Genomic DNA, 16,206 nt, shown 5'->3' with positions numbered 1-16,206 from the left:
AGAACGCTCACATTTAAGGGGAGTAAACCCTCCTAAACATTTTGTTTTTATTATTTTAAATGTACTCCAGATTTTCCCTATACCGCTCTACGATATAAAAAAAACTTGTTATATAATTAATTTGTTGTCTAAGCTTTTTGCTACCATCGTGTGCTTTAATAGCCAATATCTGATCTATATATTGTGGCATGTCCCGCTAATGGTTTGTGTTGTTTGAAATAACACATATACTAAAATTGGATCGATACAGAGAAGATTAGCATGGTCCCTTGCGCAAAGATGACACGCATAATCGTGAAGCGTATCCAATCTTTTGCGATTTGCCACATATTCTTTTTCACAAGTGCTTGCAGTCGTTTCTAATCCTTAATTAATTTAACTAAAGTCCGTTCAAGTAACTGCTGTAGTCGTTGATATTACAGCGAATACAAAAAACAATAATTAGGAGATACACATCTATCTACAACTTGTTGCAAAGACAACCGCTCACATATTTTTAATACACATATATAGGCTATATTTTATACACACAAACACACATTTATGTAGATCTTTTTAAACTGTATTAGTGGGTTATCGTTTAGTGGGCTTGATGTTAAAAATGTTGCACAAGAGGGCAGCAGAGCTCATGGTATGTAATTATAATTTGAGGTTATGCCACACTTTATTAAAACACATTTAATTGTTTTAAATGTTCTCCATGGTTTAATAACATAATTTGTTGGCCATAATAATGGTATTTTGTTACCTTGTACATCCTTGATGTTTAGTTTAGTTTTATATATTTATGTATTTGTTATTTGTATCGATCTATTTATTTTTCACAGAGCTCAAATGTATGTATCTGCAAAGAAGTTACATTCACTTAAGTTACATTCACATGCATTCACATTCACATGCTTTCTATTTTTTTAATTATATCTTATTGCATTCTTTGTGTGTGTGTGTGTGTGTGTGTGTGTGTGTGTGTGTGTGTGTGTATATATATATATATATATATATATATATATATATATATATATATATATATATATATATATATATATATATATATATGCCAGTGTACTGCATTAGGCTAACCTAGACTTGTCAATTGCACTTACATATTGTTGCTCTTTTGTTAGTTTGATCGTTTCTATTGTCCTCTTTTGTAAGTCGCTTTTGATAAAAGCGTTTGTTAAATGACTAAATGTAAATGTTAGGAGACAGCTACCTCAGATTACATTAGTTTATGTTGGTTTGTAGAATGTACAGTTCTTATTCTTTAAATAACTATGTTGAGAAAACGACTGAACATAAAAAGTCATACATGTTTGATTCAGTATGTAATTCTTTCTTAATTTTAATGAAATAATAAAACATTACTTGTTCCGATGGCACTTAAACTAAAGTAGCTAAAGTAAAAAATTATTTTGCCTACTTAAGCAGAGAGAATATTCTATGTTAAATGTAAAAGAAGAAAAAAGACAGAGCGGGCTGTTGTCATCAATCGTCAGGGCCAAACTGTTATTGTTCCACGCGTTTTAAAATGACATGCCGTTTTCTCGAAGCTCCGCCTTTCAGGTCAAGCGCAGCGAGTGGCTATTGGTCAGACGCGCTGTCAATCAAACAAACATGGCCGTGCCTTCTAGTTTTCTACTGATTTGAGTGACATCACCAGTTCCGTCCCAACGCGGAAATGTGCAATATTTGTTATTATAATATAGGCTCAGTTGTCTGGCATGTTACAGACATATGCTGAACTGAAGCAGTACTGTAAGTGATTGAGTATGCCGCTGTGTAGTTTTTCCGGTACTTTGTGATTATGGCGTTTTGTTGTAGCCCTTTCGACCTCAGTGTATATTTACTGACACGGACCTAGAACACGCCGCAACTTTAACACAGACACACCTGGCAGATTCAAGGAGAAATGATGGACTGGAGGCATTCGCTGCTGCTGTTGCTCAGCTTGGCTGGAAACGTGTCACAGGTAAATTGGGGAAATGGACCGCATGTGTTTACCACTTCATGTTGCTGGTCTCTATAGGGAATGCACGGGGACATGGCTATGTGTTCGTCTATTTTTGGCTACGCAGAGGCGGGTGCTCTGAGGTTCTTGGAACGATATGCTAATTAAAAATAATAAATAAATAAGAATAATATAGAAATCACATATTATAATGATTTGATATTATTATACTGTTGTATTATAATTAAAAAGTAATGTAGTGAATTAACTATTAATAATGAATAAAGTTTGCGAGTCGGAATCATTTCGCCGAATCGGTTCATTTGAACGAACGTATTCTAAAACCCGATTCACAGATTCTTTAGTTATCGCTCAAAAGCGTCCCTTCGCAGATTTTTACATTTATTTTGAATTGAATTAGTTGTTGTTTTATATTATAGGTTTGATTAGATACTGTATGTCTAATGGTTTTTATGCACTACATCTGTGGTAACTATGTCATTTTTGTAAAAAATGCATTTTTGAAAAGTTTTATAATGGTATTGATAATACATAAGAAAACATTTGAATCAAATTAAATAATAATTATAATACTATTGTTTTTCCTTATATTGTTAACTGTATTATATATACCTCGCAGCTTAATTCCTAAACAAAGTGATCCAGTACAGTCAAGTGCTTGGACATTTTGTGACTCGTTTGGACAGGTTCATCGAAATGAATCAGCTCAAAAGACCGATCCAAGAAACACGTTTGGAAAAAGTTGGAAACACAACCCTATTAACAGAGCTTTTCAAGCTAATTTCAATTCGTATTCTTACAATAGTGTCATATTACCTGAGCCTGAGCACGAGACCTGCATAGGCGCGCGCTTAATAGGCTTTAGTTTGTACTGGAGAGCTCGCGCAATCCATGATGCATTGTTCCCAGAGCGGGTGCATGTGTGTTATAACAAGAATTTCCATGAATGTGTGAGAAAACAGAGTAGTGAGTTTTAAATGATGTGATGCTATATGATAATTTCTTTTGAACACTTACTGACCCATAATGTTTGTAGGCAGAGCTTCAGGTTTAGTTTGACCTGAGGTAATAATACCAGCTGTTTATGCTCTCAGGATGAATTATTGAAAATGTAAAGAATTGAATCCCCTCAAATTAATAATGATTGTATGGTTTAATGAAATAACAGCCTAATTATGCCATACAACAAGTACATTTCATAATTTATTTACTTTTTGTACTCATTGAAAGTTGTCATTCTCAGTCATATAATGTCAGGCAATTTTTTTTGGTAAATATAGGAGTGTCGTTACAAAGAAGGATATCCTGGTTACTAGCCGTTGACTGTTAACTGTGCTCTCTAACACAAACACACACAAACCTCTGAAGCTATGTTAGAGCGGACATCATATAGACATGATTTTTCGTAAATAACATATTTGCTATACACTCCCCACGAATCTAACTCTTACAGTCATGTTTTTGGCATTAGATTTAAAGCTAAACATGAGCTTAAAAATGTTGGCCTTCACAAGTACACACACACATTCAGTCAGTCTCAAGAGGACACACTGGGGTATTTACGGATACATATCAGGTAGCGATTAGTTTTAAATAGTCTGATATCTGCAGTGTGATGTGTGAAATGGTGTTTTACTGGTTTCTCTTTCAGTGTGAAGGAGGAAGTTCAGTCTCTCTCCCAGAATCCCTGCTCTTTGTTTCTACACTGGATGGAAGTCTGCATGCTGTCAGTAAACAGACAGGAGACATCAAATGGACACTAAAAGAAGGTGTGTGTGTGTGTGTGTGTGTGTGTGTGTGTGTGTGTGTGTGTGTGTGTGTGTGTGTGTGTGTGTGTGTGTGTGTGCGCGCATCTGCATGCATGTGCATTATGACAAATGATAAAAAAGAATATTGTCATTTTGTAGTGCTGTTGTCGCATTAAGACAACATTTTGTTGTAACAAAATTGTTATTCCATGACATATTTTTAAGAGTAGTGTAATTACTGTACGTAGTATTATTATCTGCCAAACAACTTCCAGAATCATTTTACTTTCTCTCTCTTCTAGATCCCATCATACAGGTTCCTACATATTTCCAAGAGTAAGTGTTTAACAGCTTCAGAATCTAAATGAATCTACACTACTACATGATTAGGGTCGGTAAGATTTAAAAAAAAAATTCTTTTTTAAAAGTCACTTATGCTCTCCAAAAAAATACAGTGAAGCACATTATAAACAGTAATATTGTTAAAATATTATTACTGTTTAAAATAAAACATTTCTATTTTACTTTGAATTGAAAATATATTTTAAAAATAAATAGAAATGTGTTATTCCCATGAGTGCAAAAATACATTTATCGTCCGCCGTTACTCAGTTTACTTAATTTCAGGGTTACATGATTCTAATGCAAACATTTTTGATTAAGTAACATTTCTTATTATTATCAATGTTGAAAACAGTTGTGCTGCCTAATTTTTAAATATTGCATTAAACCCTAAAACCATGATACAGTTTTTAGGATACTATAAATAATAGAAAGTAAAAAGTAAATATAAAATTAAATTAAATAACATCTTACAGACACCATGCATTTAAAAGATAGTATCTTGGATAAAATGTAATAACTTGATTTTTCTCTGAAACAACATTCTTTTTATAAATAACATCACTTAAGGCATGCAGGTTATTAGATACTATTACCACCAATAGCAAAATAAAAATAAAATAATAATAATAATAATATAGTGATTGTTTTAAAATTGCATTCAGGTCTGACACATTTCTGGTATATAATGCCCACCTTTATGATCCGATTTTAAGGTTGTCTGTTTCCTCTTGTAGGCCAGGCTTTTTACCGGATCCCAATGATGGCAGTCTGTATGTACTAGGAGGCAAGCGCAAAGAAGGTCTGATGGTGAGTGTCATGGGAAGGGCTGCGAGTGTGTTTGTCAGAGAGTCACAGCTCAGTCACTCATATGAATCTTCTCTGCAGAAACTCCCGTTCACGATTCAAGAGCTGGTCCAGTCTTCTCCCTGCAGGAGCTCTGATGGGGTGCTCTACACGGGTATATATGTCAGACATGTTTGTGTGTTTGTAACGTTTTTGGTGAAATCAGTGTTAAATATATGCACTTTGTGGTGCTTTTAAAAATAAAAGTGATTTCCAGCTCAGTATGATTTTTTAAAATTTGTTCAAATTAATAAAAGCTTAAAAGTCATGTACTAGTTTTGCTGAGCAAAACCCTGATAGCATGTACACACAATGATCTGTGAAAAGCTCCATGGCCTTGCACGCTCTCATTTATTGTATTGTGTATTTTCCCAGGTAAAAAACAGGACACTTGGTTTGTGGTTGATCCTCAGACAGGTGAAAAACAGACGAGTCTAAGCACCTCTTCTTCGGACTCTATTTGCCCTTCTGCCCCTCTGCTGTACATTGGTCGCACAGGTCCGAACACACATACATGAACCTTCTCTTTATTATAACACCCTGAGTCATTCTGTAACACACACACACATTTTTCACAAAAGTTAAAGTAAAGAGAAAAATGTTTAAGGAAAAATATCAGATTTTTTTTTATTTTTTTTATTAAGTGTTTGTTAAACAGTGTTTTTTCAACATTAGTAATAATAGGAAATGTTTCATGAGCATCAAATCAACATATTATATTGATTTCTGAAGGATCATGTGGCATTAAAGACTGGCATAATGATGCTGAAAAATCAGTTTTGTAAATTGAAGAGTTTATTTGCAAAAACAGATAACTCTCCAAAAATCATATTTTTATGATGTTATCATGTTTTGTATTGTGGTTCATTGTGGTAATTAGCTGTATTCATTTTTTTGTTATTTTTACTTAATCAAAACAACCCAACTGCAGTTTGACTGAGATTAATTGGTATGCACAATGAAAAAACATGATTTTTGAAAATGATTTTTTGATCTGTTTTGCAAATGAATTCCTCCATTAATTAAATTTTTTAAATATGAATAAAATATAAAGATATATAAAATATATTTTTTTAAATTGTAATTATATTTCACAGTCTTACTGGACCCAAACTTTTGATTGGTTGGTTATGTGATGCATGTATCCACATGTATGTCTGCAGAATATATGATCACCATGTATGATACGAAGACTCAGGAACTCCGCTGGAATGCTACCTACAACGACTACTCTGCGCCTCTCTATGATGACAAAAAATATGAATATAGTAGGTCCTTCACCACGCATGCACAGATTTTACAAGCCAGTCTATTGAATTTAAGAATGCGTAAGCATGTTGTTTTTGGAATTCATCACAACTGAGTGTGTCTGTGAATCACAGAGATGTCCCACTTTGCGTCCAGTGGGGACGGTCTGGTGGTTACGGTGGATCGGGACTCTGGTGAGGTGTTGTGGATGCAGAAGTTTGATTCTCCAGTAGCAGGGTTTTATTTATGGAGTCAGGACAGTCTGCGGCGAGCTCCTCATCTGACGGTCGCAACAGAAACCCTGCGTTACCTGACCTTCACTGCAGAAAACACACAGTCCCACACCATGAAGTGGGTCTACCAGTTCACAAAGGAGAACCACAGCACTAAGACTCAGCTAGTGTAAGACACTAGGCTTTAAAAATCCATTTATTTAAAGAGATGATTCATCACCCATTTTTTTTGTCATCATTTACTCACCCTTGCATGCCAAACCTGTATGCCTTAAAAGGCAGTTAACTATAAAACAAATCAGTTGATGATTAACTCATTATAAAGAAGTATTTATTAATTAATTATATATTCATGTGTGCATATTTTGATAGTCCTACTCTCTATGTTGGCAAGACGGACTCTCATCTGTATGCTTCTACCTCTCTTGTGCACAAAGGTGTGGCAATAGTGGTAAGTTTTGCAATCCATTTTTCAAAACCAACAGTAAAACTTCCTTCTTAATAACTATATCTTGTTCCCATGACAGCCAAAAGGTCTTACACTTGCACGCATTGAGGGGCCGATCACCGCTGGCGTTACAATGGGTAACGGGCGGCCTGAGTGTGAGATCACACCCAGCACTGATGTTAAATATCCACCAGGAAGCAGCAATTCCCTGCAAAATCAGTGGCTGCTGATTGGTACGTGTACATCAAAATACGTGCATGCATGTGCAGTGCTACAACTCCCCAGTTTAAGTTGTAGTTCAGCAGTTTCAGAAGTTTGTAACGTATATTAGACAAAAATATGCCCTAAAACTCTTCTAAAACTGCTTTAAAACAGTGGTGTATCTCTGTAAATGGTTAATGTTTGTTTGTGTGTGTGTGTGAGTAGGTCATCATGAAGTGCCTCCTTTGGCTCACACCACCATGTTGAGAGATTTCCCAGAGAACCTGCAGCGCTCTGGTGAAGTCATCCCACCTCGAGCTTCTGGCTCTTCTTTCCGTTCTCCCTCTCACCCAGTGAGTCCAGTGCACAATTCACTCAGAAATGAAAAAGTCTGCCATTTACTCACCTTCATGTTGTTCAAAGCCTTCATTATGTTATTTCTTTTGTTAAAAAAATTTAGTTTACACTGTTATTTTCATAGAATGTCAAAAAAGGTAATAATATCATAAGTTACCTATACACTTAAGTACCATAGAAGTAATCTATGCAACTTTTGCCATGCCTTACATTCATATTAACGTTTATGCATTTTACAGACACCTTTATCCAGAGCAACCTATGAAATAAAAACAAAGACAATTTATCAAGGACACCACAATATTCGCAATATGCAATGGCAGTTTTATTTGACAACCACATAAGGAAGCAGTTTAGAGAAAAGAAGAAATGCATACAGTTAAAAAGCAATTGTGAGTGTGTAAATGCAACATGTAGATCGTGTCTATAGCAACTTTATAATTGGATGTAGATCGTTGAAAATCTCATGCATGATGAAATTGCAAGCGTTACGAACATCCAAGAACAAACTTGTCATCTTGTGTTCACAGTTGCCACCGGTAACGAAGCACAGCTCCTCCCCTGTGTTGCCAGACTCCTTGACCTCTGACCCCATGACTGTGCTGGTGGTGACGCTGCTGCTTGGAGCGTGGATTGCCTTCCTGCTAACACACAAAAGGGTTTGTAGTAGAGAGTTTATTTTAATATTTATAATTCAATTCAAGTTTATTTTTATGATAATATACATACTCATATATATGTATAAATAAAAATATGTATGTAATATTTATATACGTATGTATGTAATATAAATAAACTGGCATAAAAACAGTTTGTTTTCCCTTTTTTAATCAGCCTATCAAAAAATCCCAGACATCTGAAGAGCCAGTGGACTCTAACCCACTGCCAGTGTTGACCAATCAGAGCGCTAACACAGAACCCAGTGCCTCGCCCTCAACCTCATCTTACAACCACAACAACAGCCATTCAGAGAAGACCAGTTCTGTTGCATCCAATCAAACGCCATTCTCAAGCAAAGACTCCGCCTCATGTACGACAGCTGGCCAATCACAGAGTACGGAAGCTATGCTATCTCCATATCAACTGTTGAGCCTTATTCATGAAACACAAAAACACATTTCTGTGTAAATCCAATTAAATCCAAACTATTATTTACCAAACTGTTGCTTTTACAACTCATTATAGGAATTATTTTCTTATTAAGTTCTGCTTATATCATTTTTTATTTGATCTAAATAAGCTTTTTAATTCATTTACACACCTATCTATGTTGTTCACTATAATATAAGCCTTTAGATATGTGTTTTTTAAATCGTGTTCAACTCATATTCTTCAGGTTATCAGCCTGACGTTGTGGGAGTTGGTAAAATCTCTTTCAGTCCTGCTGAGGTGCTGGGCCATGGGACAGCGGGAACCTTTGTGTTCCGGTGGGTTTTTATGGGTTGTAATAATAGTTTGGTGGGTTGGTTTCATCTTTACCTTTACTTCACTGGTGTTATACATGCAGGGGTGATTTTGACGGCCGGCGTGTGGCGGTAAAGCGTATTCTTCCAGAGTGTGTGGAGTTTGCAGAGCGAGAGGTTCAGCTCCTCCGTGAATCAGACGAGCATCCCAATGTCATCCGTTACTTCTGCACAGAGCGGGACAGACAGTTCACTTACATTGCCATAGAGCTGTGTGCTGCTACACTCCAGCAGGTGTGTTTCAGTGTGAGCATGTGTGTTACAACATAAAAGTTACTCAATTTCCTTTTCGCTGTTTCATCGTGATTGGTGAAGTCGATCTACATGAGGCAATAACATGAGAATTGTATCGTTAGAATTTAAAAGTCAGTTAGGATTTAGAGTTAGGCTAGTTGCACAAAAACTATAATTTACTGTAACGTAGTCAAATATAATATACACATTATTTTAGTATAAGTGATATACTATTCATTAATATGTTAAATTAGCTTTTATATTTTAAGTTTTAATTTTAAAGTTTTAGTATATTTGTTTGTCTTTTTATTCGTTTTTTATTTCAGTTTTAGCTTTCAAAATTCTTAACATACTTTTGAATACATTTCTAATTAATGTGGTTATAGTTGTTTTATTTGAAATTAATATTTTATTAATAACACTTTTTTAAAGTGCATTTTAAAACAGCATTGAAACCATGTAGCCTTATGTACAAAAAATTATGTACAAAAACAACATCCCTACTGTACTGTGCTGTATTTCCTAACTGTATAACCACATTTTGTTATTTATTTTCATAATAAATATTCATGAATAATATTAATATTACTATAATCAACTCTCATTTAAAGCTGTATTATAACTGATTTGTTTCCATGCACCTTCTGTTTTGTATGTAGTATGTGGAGGACCCAAGCTGTCCTTATTCAGACCTGAACCCAGTGTCCCTTTTGGACCAGACCATGTGTGGCCTCAGTCACCTGCACTCCCTCAATATTGGTGAGTCACCATTGCCATAGCAATGATTCTTATCATATCTTCCTTCCTGTAACGTCTTAAAAATGCACATGGAAGTATTGCATTGCACTAATGTTTATTAATTGCTATTGAGTACCTGGATGCTGATGGCATACATGCACGCAAACAGACGGCCCCACCGTCATTTGTAATTGCATGTCCCTTTTGTACTCAGTTCACAGGGATTTAAAGCCACGGAATATTTTGCTCTCTCTCCCGGGGGCGTTGGGTCGAGTCCGGGCAGTGATCTCAGATTTCGGCTTGTGTAAGAAGCTTCCAGATGGTCGCCATAGTTTCAGCCTACGCTCTGGAATACCGGGAACCGAAGGCTGGATTGCCCCTGAATTACTCATAAATGCTCCAAAAGGGAACCCTGTATGTCCCGTAGACATGCATAAAACACACACATCACATGTTTAGTTAAAAAAAAACAGATATTGTGCTCAACTGAATTTTAAAAGCTTATTAAATTAGATATATTTTGTATAAGTCTCCTGTATAAGTATCCTTTCCCCTCTTTGTTCTGTCTTTAGACAAGTGCAGTGGACATATTTTCGGCTGGATGTGTGTTTTATTATGTGACGTCCAAAGGACAGCATCCGTTTGGTGACACTCTGCGGCGTCAAGCTAATATTCTCTCTGGAGTCTATAACCTCGACCACTTTATGGAGGATATACATGGTTTGTGCATGCATGAATTTATTAATGCATGTGTACTTTTGCCTTGAGAAGTGTTCTGATTTTGTGTAGACAATGTTATCATGAAGTTAAATGTAGAAAATGGTATATATATGTGTATGTGTGTGTGTGTGTGTAAAACCATATTATTTGGCCATTTTAAATTTTTTAGCATTGACTAATAACAATGTGGTTTTGCAGATTAATAGGTTTCAATTAATAAATTAGATTAAAAAAAATTAAAATTTGTTTTTTTGGGTTGTTTTGGTGTTTGTAGAGGATGTGATTGGCAGAGATCTGATTGAGCGGATGATCAGTGCTGAACCGGAAACCCGTCCTTCGGCAGCGTCCGTCCTCAAACATCCTTTCTTCTGGAGCCCAGAGAAACAACTGCAGTTCTTTCAGGTGTGTGTTTGTGTGTGCGTATTCAGTGAAGGGTCCAGTGAGAAAGTGCAGTGCTGAAGTTGTTCTTTGGCTCTAGGATGTCAGTGACAGAATAGAGAAGGAGCCAGCAGATAGCGCTATAGTGGCCCGTCTAGAAAACTCTGGCAGATCTGTGGTAAGAACCAACTGGAGGATGCACATTTCAGCACCACTACAGACTGGTAAGCACTGCCAGCTACCATTACAAAAAATACTGTTAAAACATTTTTATTTTAGAGAAATATTGAATAAAATGTGGAATGTTTTAAGGCATATGAAATGAAAATGGTTTAAAACGTGTTTATTTATATATGTATATTTGCTTGTCTAATATCAATCTTTTTCCATCTGGCAGATCTTAGAAAATTTCGCACATATAAAGGAAACTCTGTGAGAGACCTACTAAGAGCAATGAGAAATAAAGTAAGTGTTATGTGTTTTTACATATAAAATGTTTTGCATAGAGAAGTGAGTAATCACTAAAATAACTATTAACATTGCACTTAATATAATATAATATACACTATCATTCAAAAGGAGTCTGTAAGATTTGTAAAATACTGTTGAAAGTTGAAAAACTTCAGACATACAGTAAAAACTGTAATATTGTGATTTTTTTTCTGTTAAACTGCTTTAATATATTTGAAAATATAATTAATTCCTATGATTGAAAAATCATTTTCACCTTCACTTTAATCAACTGAATGCATCTTTGCTGAAAAATTAATAATAATAAAAAAAGAAAAATCAGTGACAACAGACTTTTTAATGATAATAATATAATGTTTTCTATAGGGCCGGGACTTTAACGCGTTAATTGAGATTAATTAATTACACAAAAAATAACGCGTTAACTAAGATTAATTAATTACAGAAAAAAAAATTCCCGCATTTTTAATAACTTATTTTTGCACCGCGGAACGTTTCTCACTGGATTTGTTTCGGCGGACCGATTATACTGGAGCACCAACTAGCGTTCGCTTCTCATATCACTGCAGCACATCGAGCATCAAGTATCACCTCAACGCAAAACATATAGCAGTTAGCGTGGACTTTACACTTTATGTTGAACTATATATTATTTTGTTGGTGCAACAGTTTATGTTGAACTCTTTATTGTTTTGGCCAAGGTTATTGAGAGTTGGACTTAGTATGTTATGGCCTCTGAAGCAACAAAGAGATGTTTTCTAATAGTCAGTGTTTCCAATGTTCTCAATGTAATTGACAGTATTGTGTTTTACTTAAAAAACTCTTTACAGAAGGTTCCAGCACCTATAAGCTTCCTGAATTTCTGAAATGTACTATTTCTAAATTGTTTTAATCGAGTCCCGGCCCTAGTTTTCTAATATATTATAATATAATATTTAAAAGTTGGGGTTGGTAAGTTTTTAATATTTAAGTCTCTTATGCTCATCAAGGCTACATTTATTTGATAAAAATAAAGTAAAAACAGAAATATTGTAACAAATCATTATATTTTAATAAATGTAAAAATATAATTTATTCCTCTGTTGGCAAAGCTGAATTTTCATCTTGATTTTAATTAGCTGAATAACAGTATTCTTTTATTTTTTTAATTGTACTGCCCCCAGACTTGTGAACCATAATTATAATTATAATGTAATGTAATAGAATAGAATAGAATAGAATGTGAAGCCTTCTGTAAAAATCTGAAATCTTGTAATGTCTTTCAACAGAAACATCATTATCATGAGCTCCCACCAGAGGTTCAGACAGCTCTGGGTGAAGTCCCCGATGGCTTCGTGGTATATTTTACCTCCCGTTTCCCCCGGTTACTGCTTCACACGCATTCAGCGCTTGGCATCTGTGCCTCCGAGAGACTCTTTCACCCATACTACCACCACTGAACATCCACAGAGACATGCTTGTTTGTTACTACGCTGGACAGGAGACGAAAAGTAAGATCCTTGAGGAAACAGAGACCTTTAGGACTCTGTCAGTGTATAATTCTGAACTTCAGAACTGTGAGCACATTTCGTTCCTAAACATCCAACTGGACTTGCTGAATGAAATGTAAACCTTTTTATGCTTTTACAGAAACAGGTTTTATAGGTTAGATTAACCAAACAAGTTACTGAGTGGGCTTTTATTAAGGGCGTTTACAGAGCTGCCATTGTTTGCTGCTGGTTTTATCATGTCAAACAAATAGCAAAGAAATAAAAAGCCCATATTTTCTGATGAGTTGACATCAGCCAGTAGATTGGCATGTGTTCTACCATTTCTGTCAGTTTTGTTTATTTTAATTCTGACTTTTACCACACAGGATTACTGCATCACCACCTGACTACTTATATTCTTATTAGGTAGAAAGTTAAAGGAACACTCCACTTTTTTTGAAAATAGGCTTTTCTTTTTTTTATTTCCAACTCCCCTGTAGTTAAACGGGCCTAGAAAATCACAACTTTTCATTTTCCGTTGGCCTTAGTACACAAAGTAAATACAGAATGTCAAGTTTTAAACCGGAATAATATTGAAACTCTTTGGTCATTTTTTAGCAAGATGCTAATGGTCTAATTAAATTCAATGAGCTATGCTAAGATAAGCGTGCTACCGCCAGACCCGGAGATCGGCTGAATGGATTCTAAAATTGTAAAACTCAACTCTTTAACTTTAGGGGATTCGAAAATGAGCCTATTTTCAAAAAAAGTGGAGTGTTCCTTTAAGTATTTTCATAATAAAGTTTCTTAAAGGGATAGTTCACCACAAAAGTTTAAAAAGGGGGTGAAAAAAAAAACATAAATGTGACCCTGGACCTCAAAACCAATCTTAAGTGTATATTTTCTCAAAATTGAGATTTATACACCATCTGAAAGCTGAATAAATAAGCTTGACATTTATGTATGGTTTTTAAGGACAATATTTGGCCGGGATACAACTATTTGAACATCTGGAATCTGAGGGTGCCAAAAAATCTGAATACTAAGAAAATCGCCTTTAAAGTTGTCCAGATTAAGTTCTTAGCAATGCATATTACTAATAAAAAATTACGTTTTTATATATTTACAGTAGGAAGTTTGCAAAATATCTTCATGGAACATGATCTTTACTTAAAGGGATACTCCACCCCAAAATGAAAATTTTGTCATTAATCACATGTCGTTCCAAACCCGTAGAACAGGGATAGGCAACTCCAGTCCTGGAGGGCCACTATCCTGCAGAGTTTAGCTCCAACTCTAATTAAACACACCTGAAGAAGGCAATCAGTGTTTTCGGGATTACTAGATAGATACCGGCAGGTGAGTGTTTATGAGAGCTGAAGCTAAACTCTACAGGACCAGAGTTGCCTATCCTGCTGTAGAAGCTAAATTCGTCTTCAGAACACAATTTAAGATATTTTGGATGAAAACCGGGAGGCTTGAGACTATGCCATAGACTGCCAAGTAAGTTACACTGTTAAGGTCCAGAAAAATATGAAAGACACTGATGTCCAACTGCCATCAGTGATTCAACCTTAACATTATGAAGCAATGAAAATAACAACTTTATTCAACAATTCCTTTTTCAATATTCTCCTCTGTTTCTCTTCATATCGCCATATGCTGCGTATGCTTTTCTATATCAGCCGCTCCACAAGGATGCACTGTTATCTTTCAAATAAAAGCTAAATACACGTAGAAACAGCTCATGCTTGTGGCGCGGCTGACACAGAAGAGCGTAGGCAGTTTGAGTGATGTGGAGAGACACAGAGGAGACTGTTGACAGGAATTGTTGAATAATGTCATTATTATTTGTTTTATTTGGGTACAAAAACTATTCTCGTTGCTTCATAGTGTTAATGCTGAATCACTGATGGCAGATGGACAAATCTGACGATGCTTTTTTTATACTTTTCTGGACCTTCACATTGTAACATACTTGGCAGTATGGGACAGTCACAAGCCTCCCGGTTTTCATCCAAAATATCTTAAATTGTGTTCCAAAGACGAACAAAGCTTTTATGGGTTTGGAACAACATGGGGGTAAGTGATTAATGACTTTTATTTTAGATTTTTGTCATAGAATAAAAATCTGTAATTTTGACCCATACAATGTTTTCTTGGCTATTGCTACAAATATACCCCAGAGACTTAAGACTGGTTTCGTGGTCCAGGGTCACATATGTGGTCCATCTTGTGCAGGATATTCATATTCAATACCTTTGTGTGAGAAACAAATAATGAAATACATTTTGGGTGAACTATTCCTTCAGCCAGTTTAGATGCTTAAAGAATGATAAAAGCCAGCAAAACGTCCACTGATATTTGCAGATTTATGACAACATTTCATAATTAGACTTAAAAAACTAGTTTGTCTGTCATATTATACACCACGTGTATATGCATATGTATTTTTGTGATTCAGATACATTGGGAATGGGATTTTTTTCTTTTGATTTTGCTTTGTGTGGCTACATTTTTGGATCCTCCACCTCACATTGCATCTTCATCCTCATCTCTCAGTGTTACAGCTTTAAAACCAAATATTGTGAAGCATTTTACAGCCTGCTGTACACTAGTTTTATACTGCTAGTTTTAAACATGTATTTTTATAAATTAAGTGTTGAGGATTTTTGCCACTGGAAATATTCACTGAATGTGGAAATACTAGTGCCTTTGTTTTTCTACCCAGTGAAGATTAAATGTATTTGCCATAAAAATCTTTGGAACTATTTTTGGCACAAATTATAAACTCTTATACTTGATTCAGATTATTGTTGTTATGGATTTCCATGTCACTGGATACTGTGTTAATTACATGTTACTTAACAAAACACACAATGGTATTACCGTTGTACAAAAATGTGGTAGTGCTATTATACTTTTTTGTGCCATTTTATTACAGCATCAACAACTGACTTATAGTCAACTACATGAAAAATGTTTGAAACCTAAAAATGAAACTAACTTTGCCCTGCAAAACATTATGGAGTGATATAATCTTAAATAAACTGTACCTTTAAGCATTTGATTGCATTGCTCTACATTTTCTCAGCCGTTGAATTTAATCCATTATGTTGTGGTAAGCTGTTATTGTGTAAATGCGCTTAATGTTTAAATCATTTGTCAGCTTTGTAATGGCCATCTTTATTCTTAATATAAGTGGTCTTGGTGACAGATGCAAATGGCAAGCTCAAAAACATTAAAAAAAGATTTGTTCATGTGCAGTGGCAATGTAAATAAACACTACCAAAGAGGACATAGAGTTACTTCATTAAGATGTAGTGAAGTAAGTACCTTTA

The 16,206-nt window shown here is 35.1% G+C and overlaps 1 protein-coding gene and 1 non-coding gene across 2 annotated transcripts; both read left to right on the top strand.

Annotated features, from left to right (window-relative positions):
- The first annotated feature begins 206 nt into the window (after window positions 1–206).
- LOC127949748 (U6 spliceosomal RNA) lies at window positions 207–314 on the top strand. Its single transcript, XR_008152427.1, has one exon. It is a non-coding gene; the product is annotated as a U6 spliceosomal RNA (small nuclear RNA).
- Window positions 315–1,637: 1,323 nt separating this feature from the next.
- Window positions 1,638–15,930, top strand: LOC127948907 (serine/threonine-protein kinase/endoribonuclease IRE1). The gene is made up of 22 exons (XM_052545750.1): window positions 1,638–1,969; window positions 3,621–3,738; window positions 4,020–4,053; window positions 4,797–4,869; window positions 4,948–5,020; window positions 5,281–5,403; window positions 6,069–6,173; window positions 6,288–6,555; window positions 6,759–6,837; window positions 6,914–7,067; window positions 7,261–7,388; window positions 7,923–8,051; window positions 8,227–8,446; window positions 8,729–8,819; window positions 8,900–9,089; window positions 9,749–9,848; window positions 10,042–10,241; window positions 10,400–10,547; window positions 10,822–10,949; window positions 11,026–11,149; window positions 11,323–11,390; window positions 12,665–15,930. The coding sequence occupies exons 1-22, from the start codon at window positions 1,910–1,912 to the stop codon at window positions 12,833–12,835; spliced, it is 2,784 nt and encodes a 927-aa protein (XP_052401710.1). The 5' UTR covers window positions 1,638–1,909; the 3' UTR covers window positions 12,836–15,930.
- The last annotated feature ends 276 nt before the right edge of the window (window positions 15,931–16,206 follow it).

This window comes from Carassius gibelio, chromosome B1 (assembly GCF_023724105.1).
Source record: "Carassius gibelio isolate Cgi1373 ecotype wild population from Czech Republic chromosome B1, carGib1.2-hapl.c, whole genome shotgun sequence".
NCBI classification, from domain to species: Eukaryota; Metazoa; Chordata; class Actinopteri; order Cypriniformes; family Cyprinidae; genus Carassius; species Carassius gibelio.
The sequence above is the reverse complement of the archived record's forward strand: the minus strand, read 5'-3'. Positions and strand labels throughout refer to the sequence as shown.

Excerpts from the sequence above, each read along its gene's own strand:
- LOC127948907 (XM_052545750.1), top strand. The coding sequence starts at position 1,910 with ATGATGGACTGGAGGCATTCGCTGCTGCTGTTGCTCAGCTTGGCTGGA. Across the intron at positions 7,389-7,922 it reads TCCGTTCTCCCTCTCACCCA|TTGCCACCGGTAACGAAGCA; the intron begins GTGAGTCCAGTG and ends TTGTGTTCACAG. Across the intron at positions 9,090-9,748 it reads GTGCTGCTACACTCCAGCAG|TATGTGGAGGACCCAAGCTG; the intron begins GTGTGTTTCAGT and ends TTTTGTATGTAG.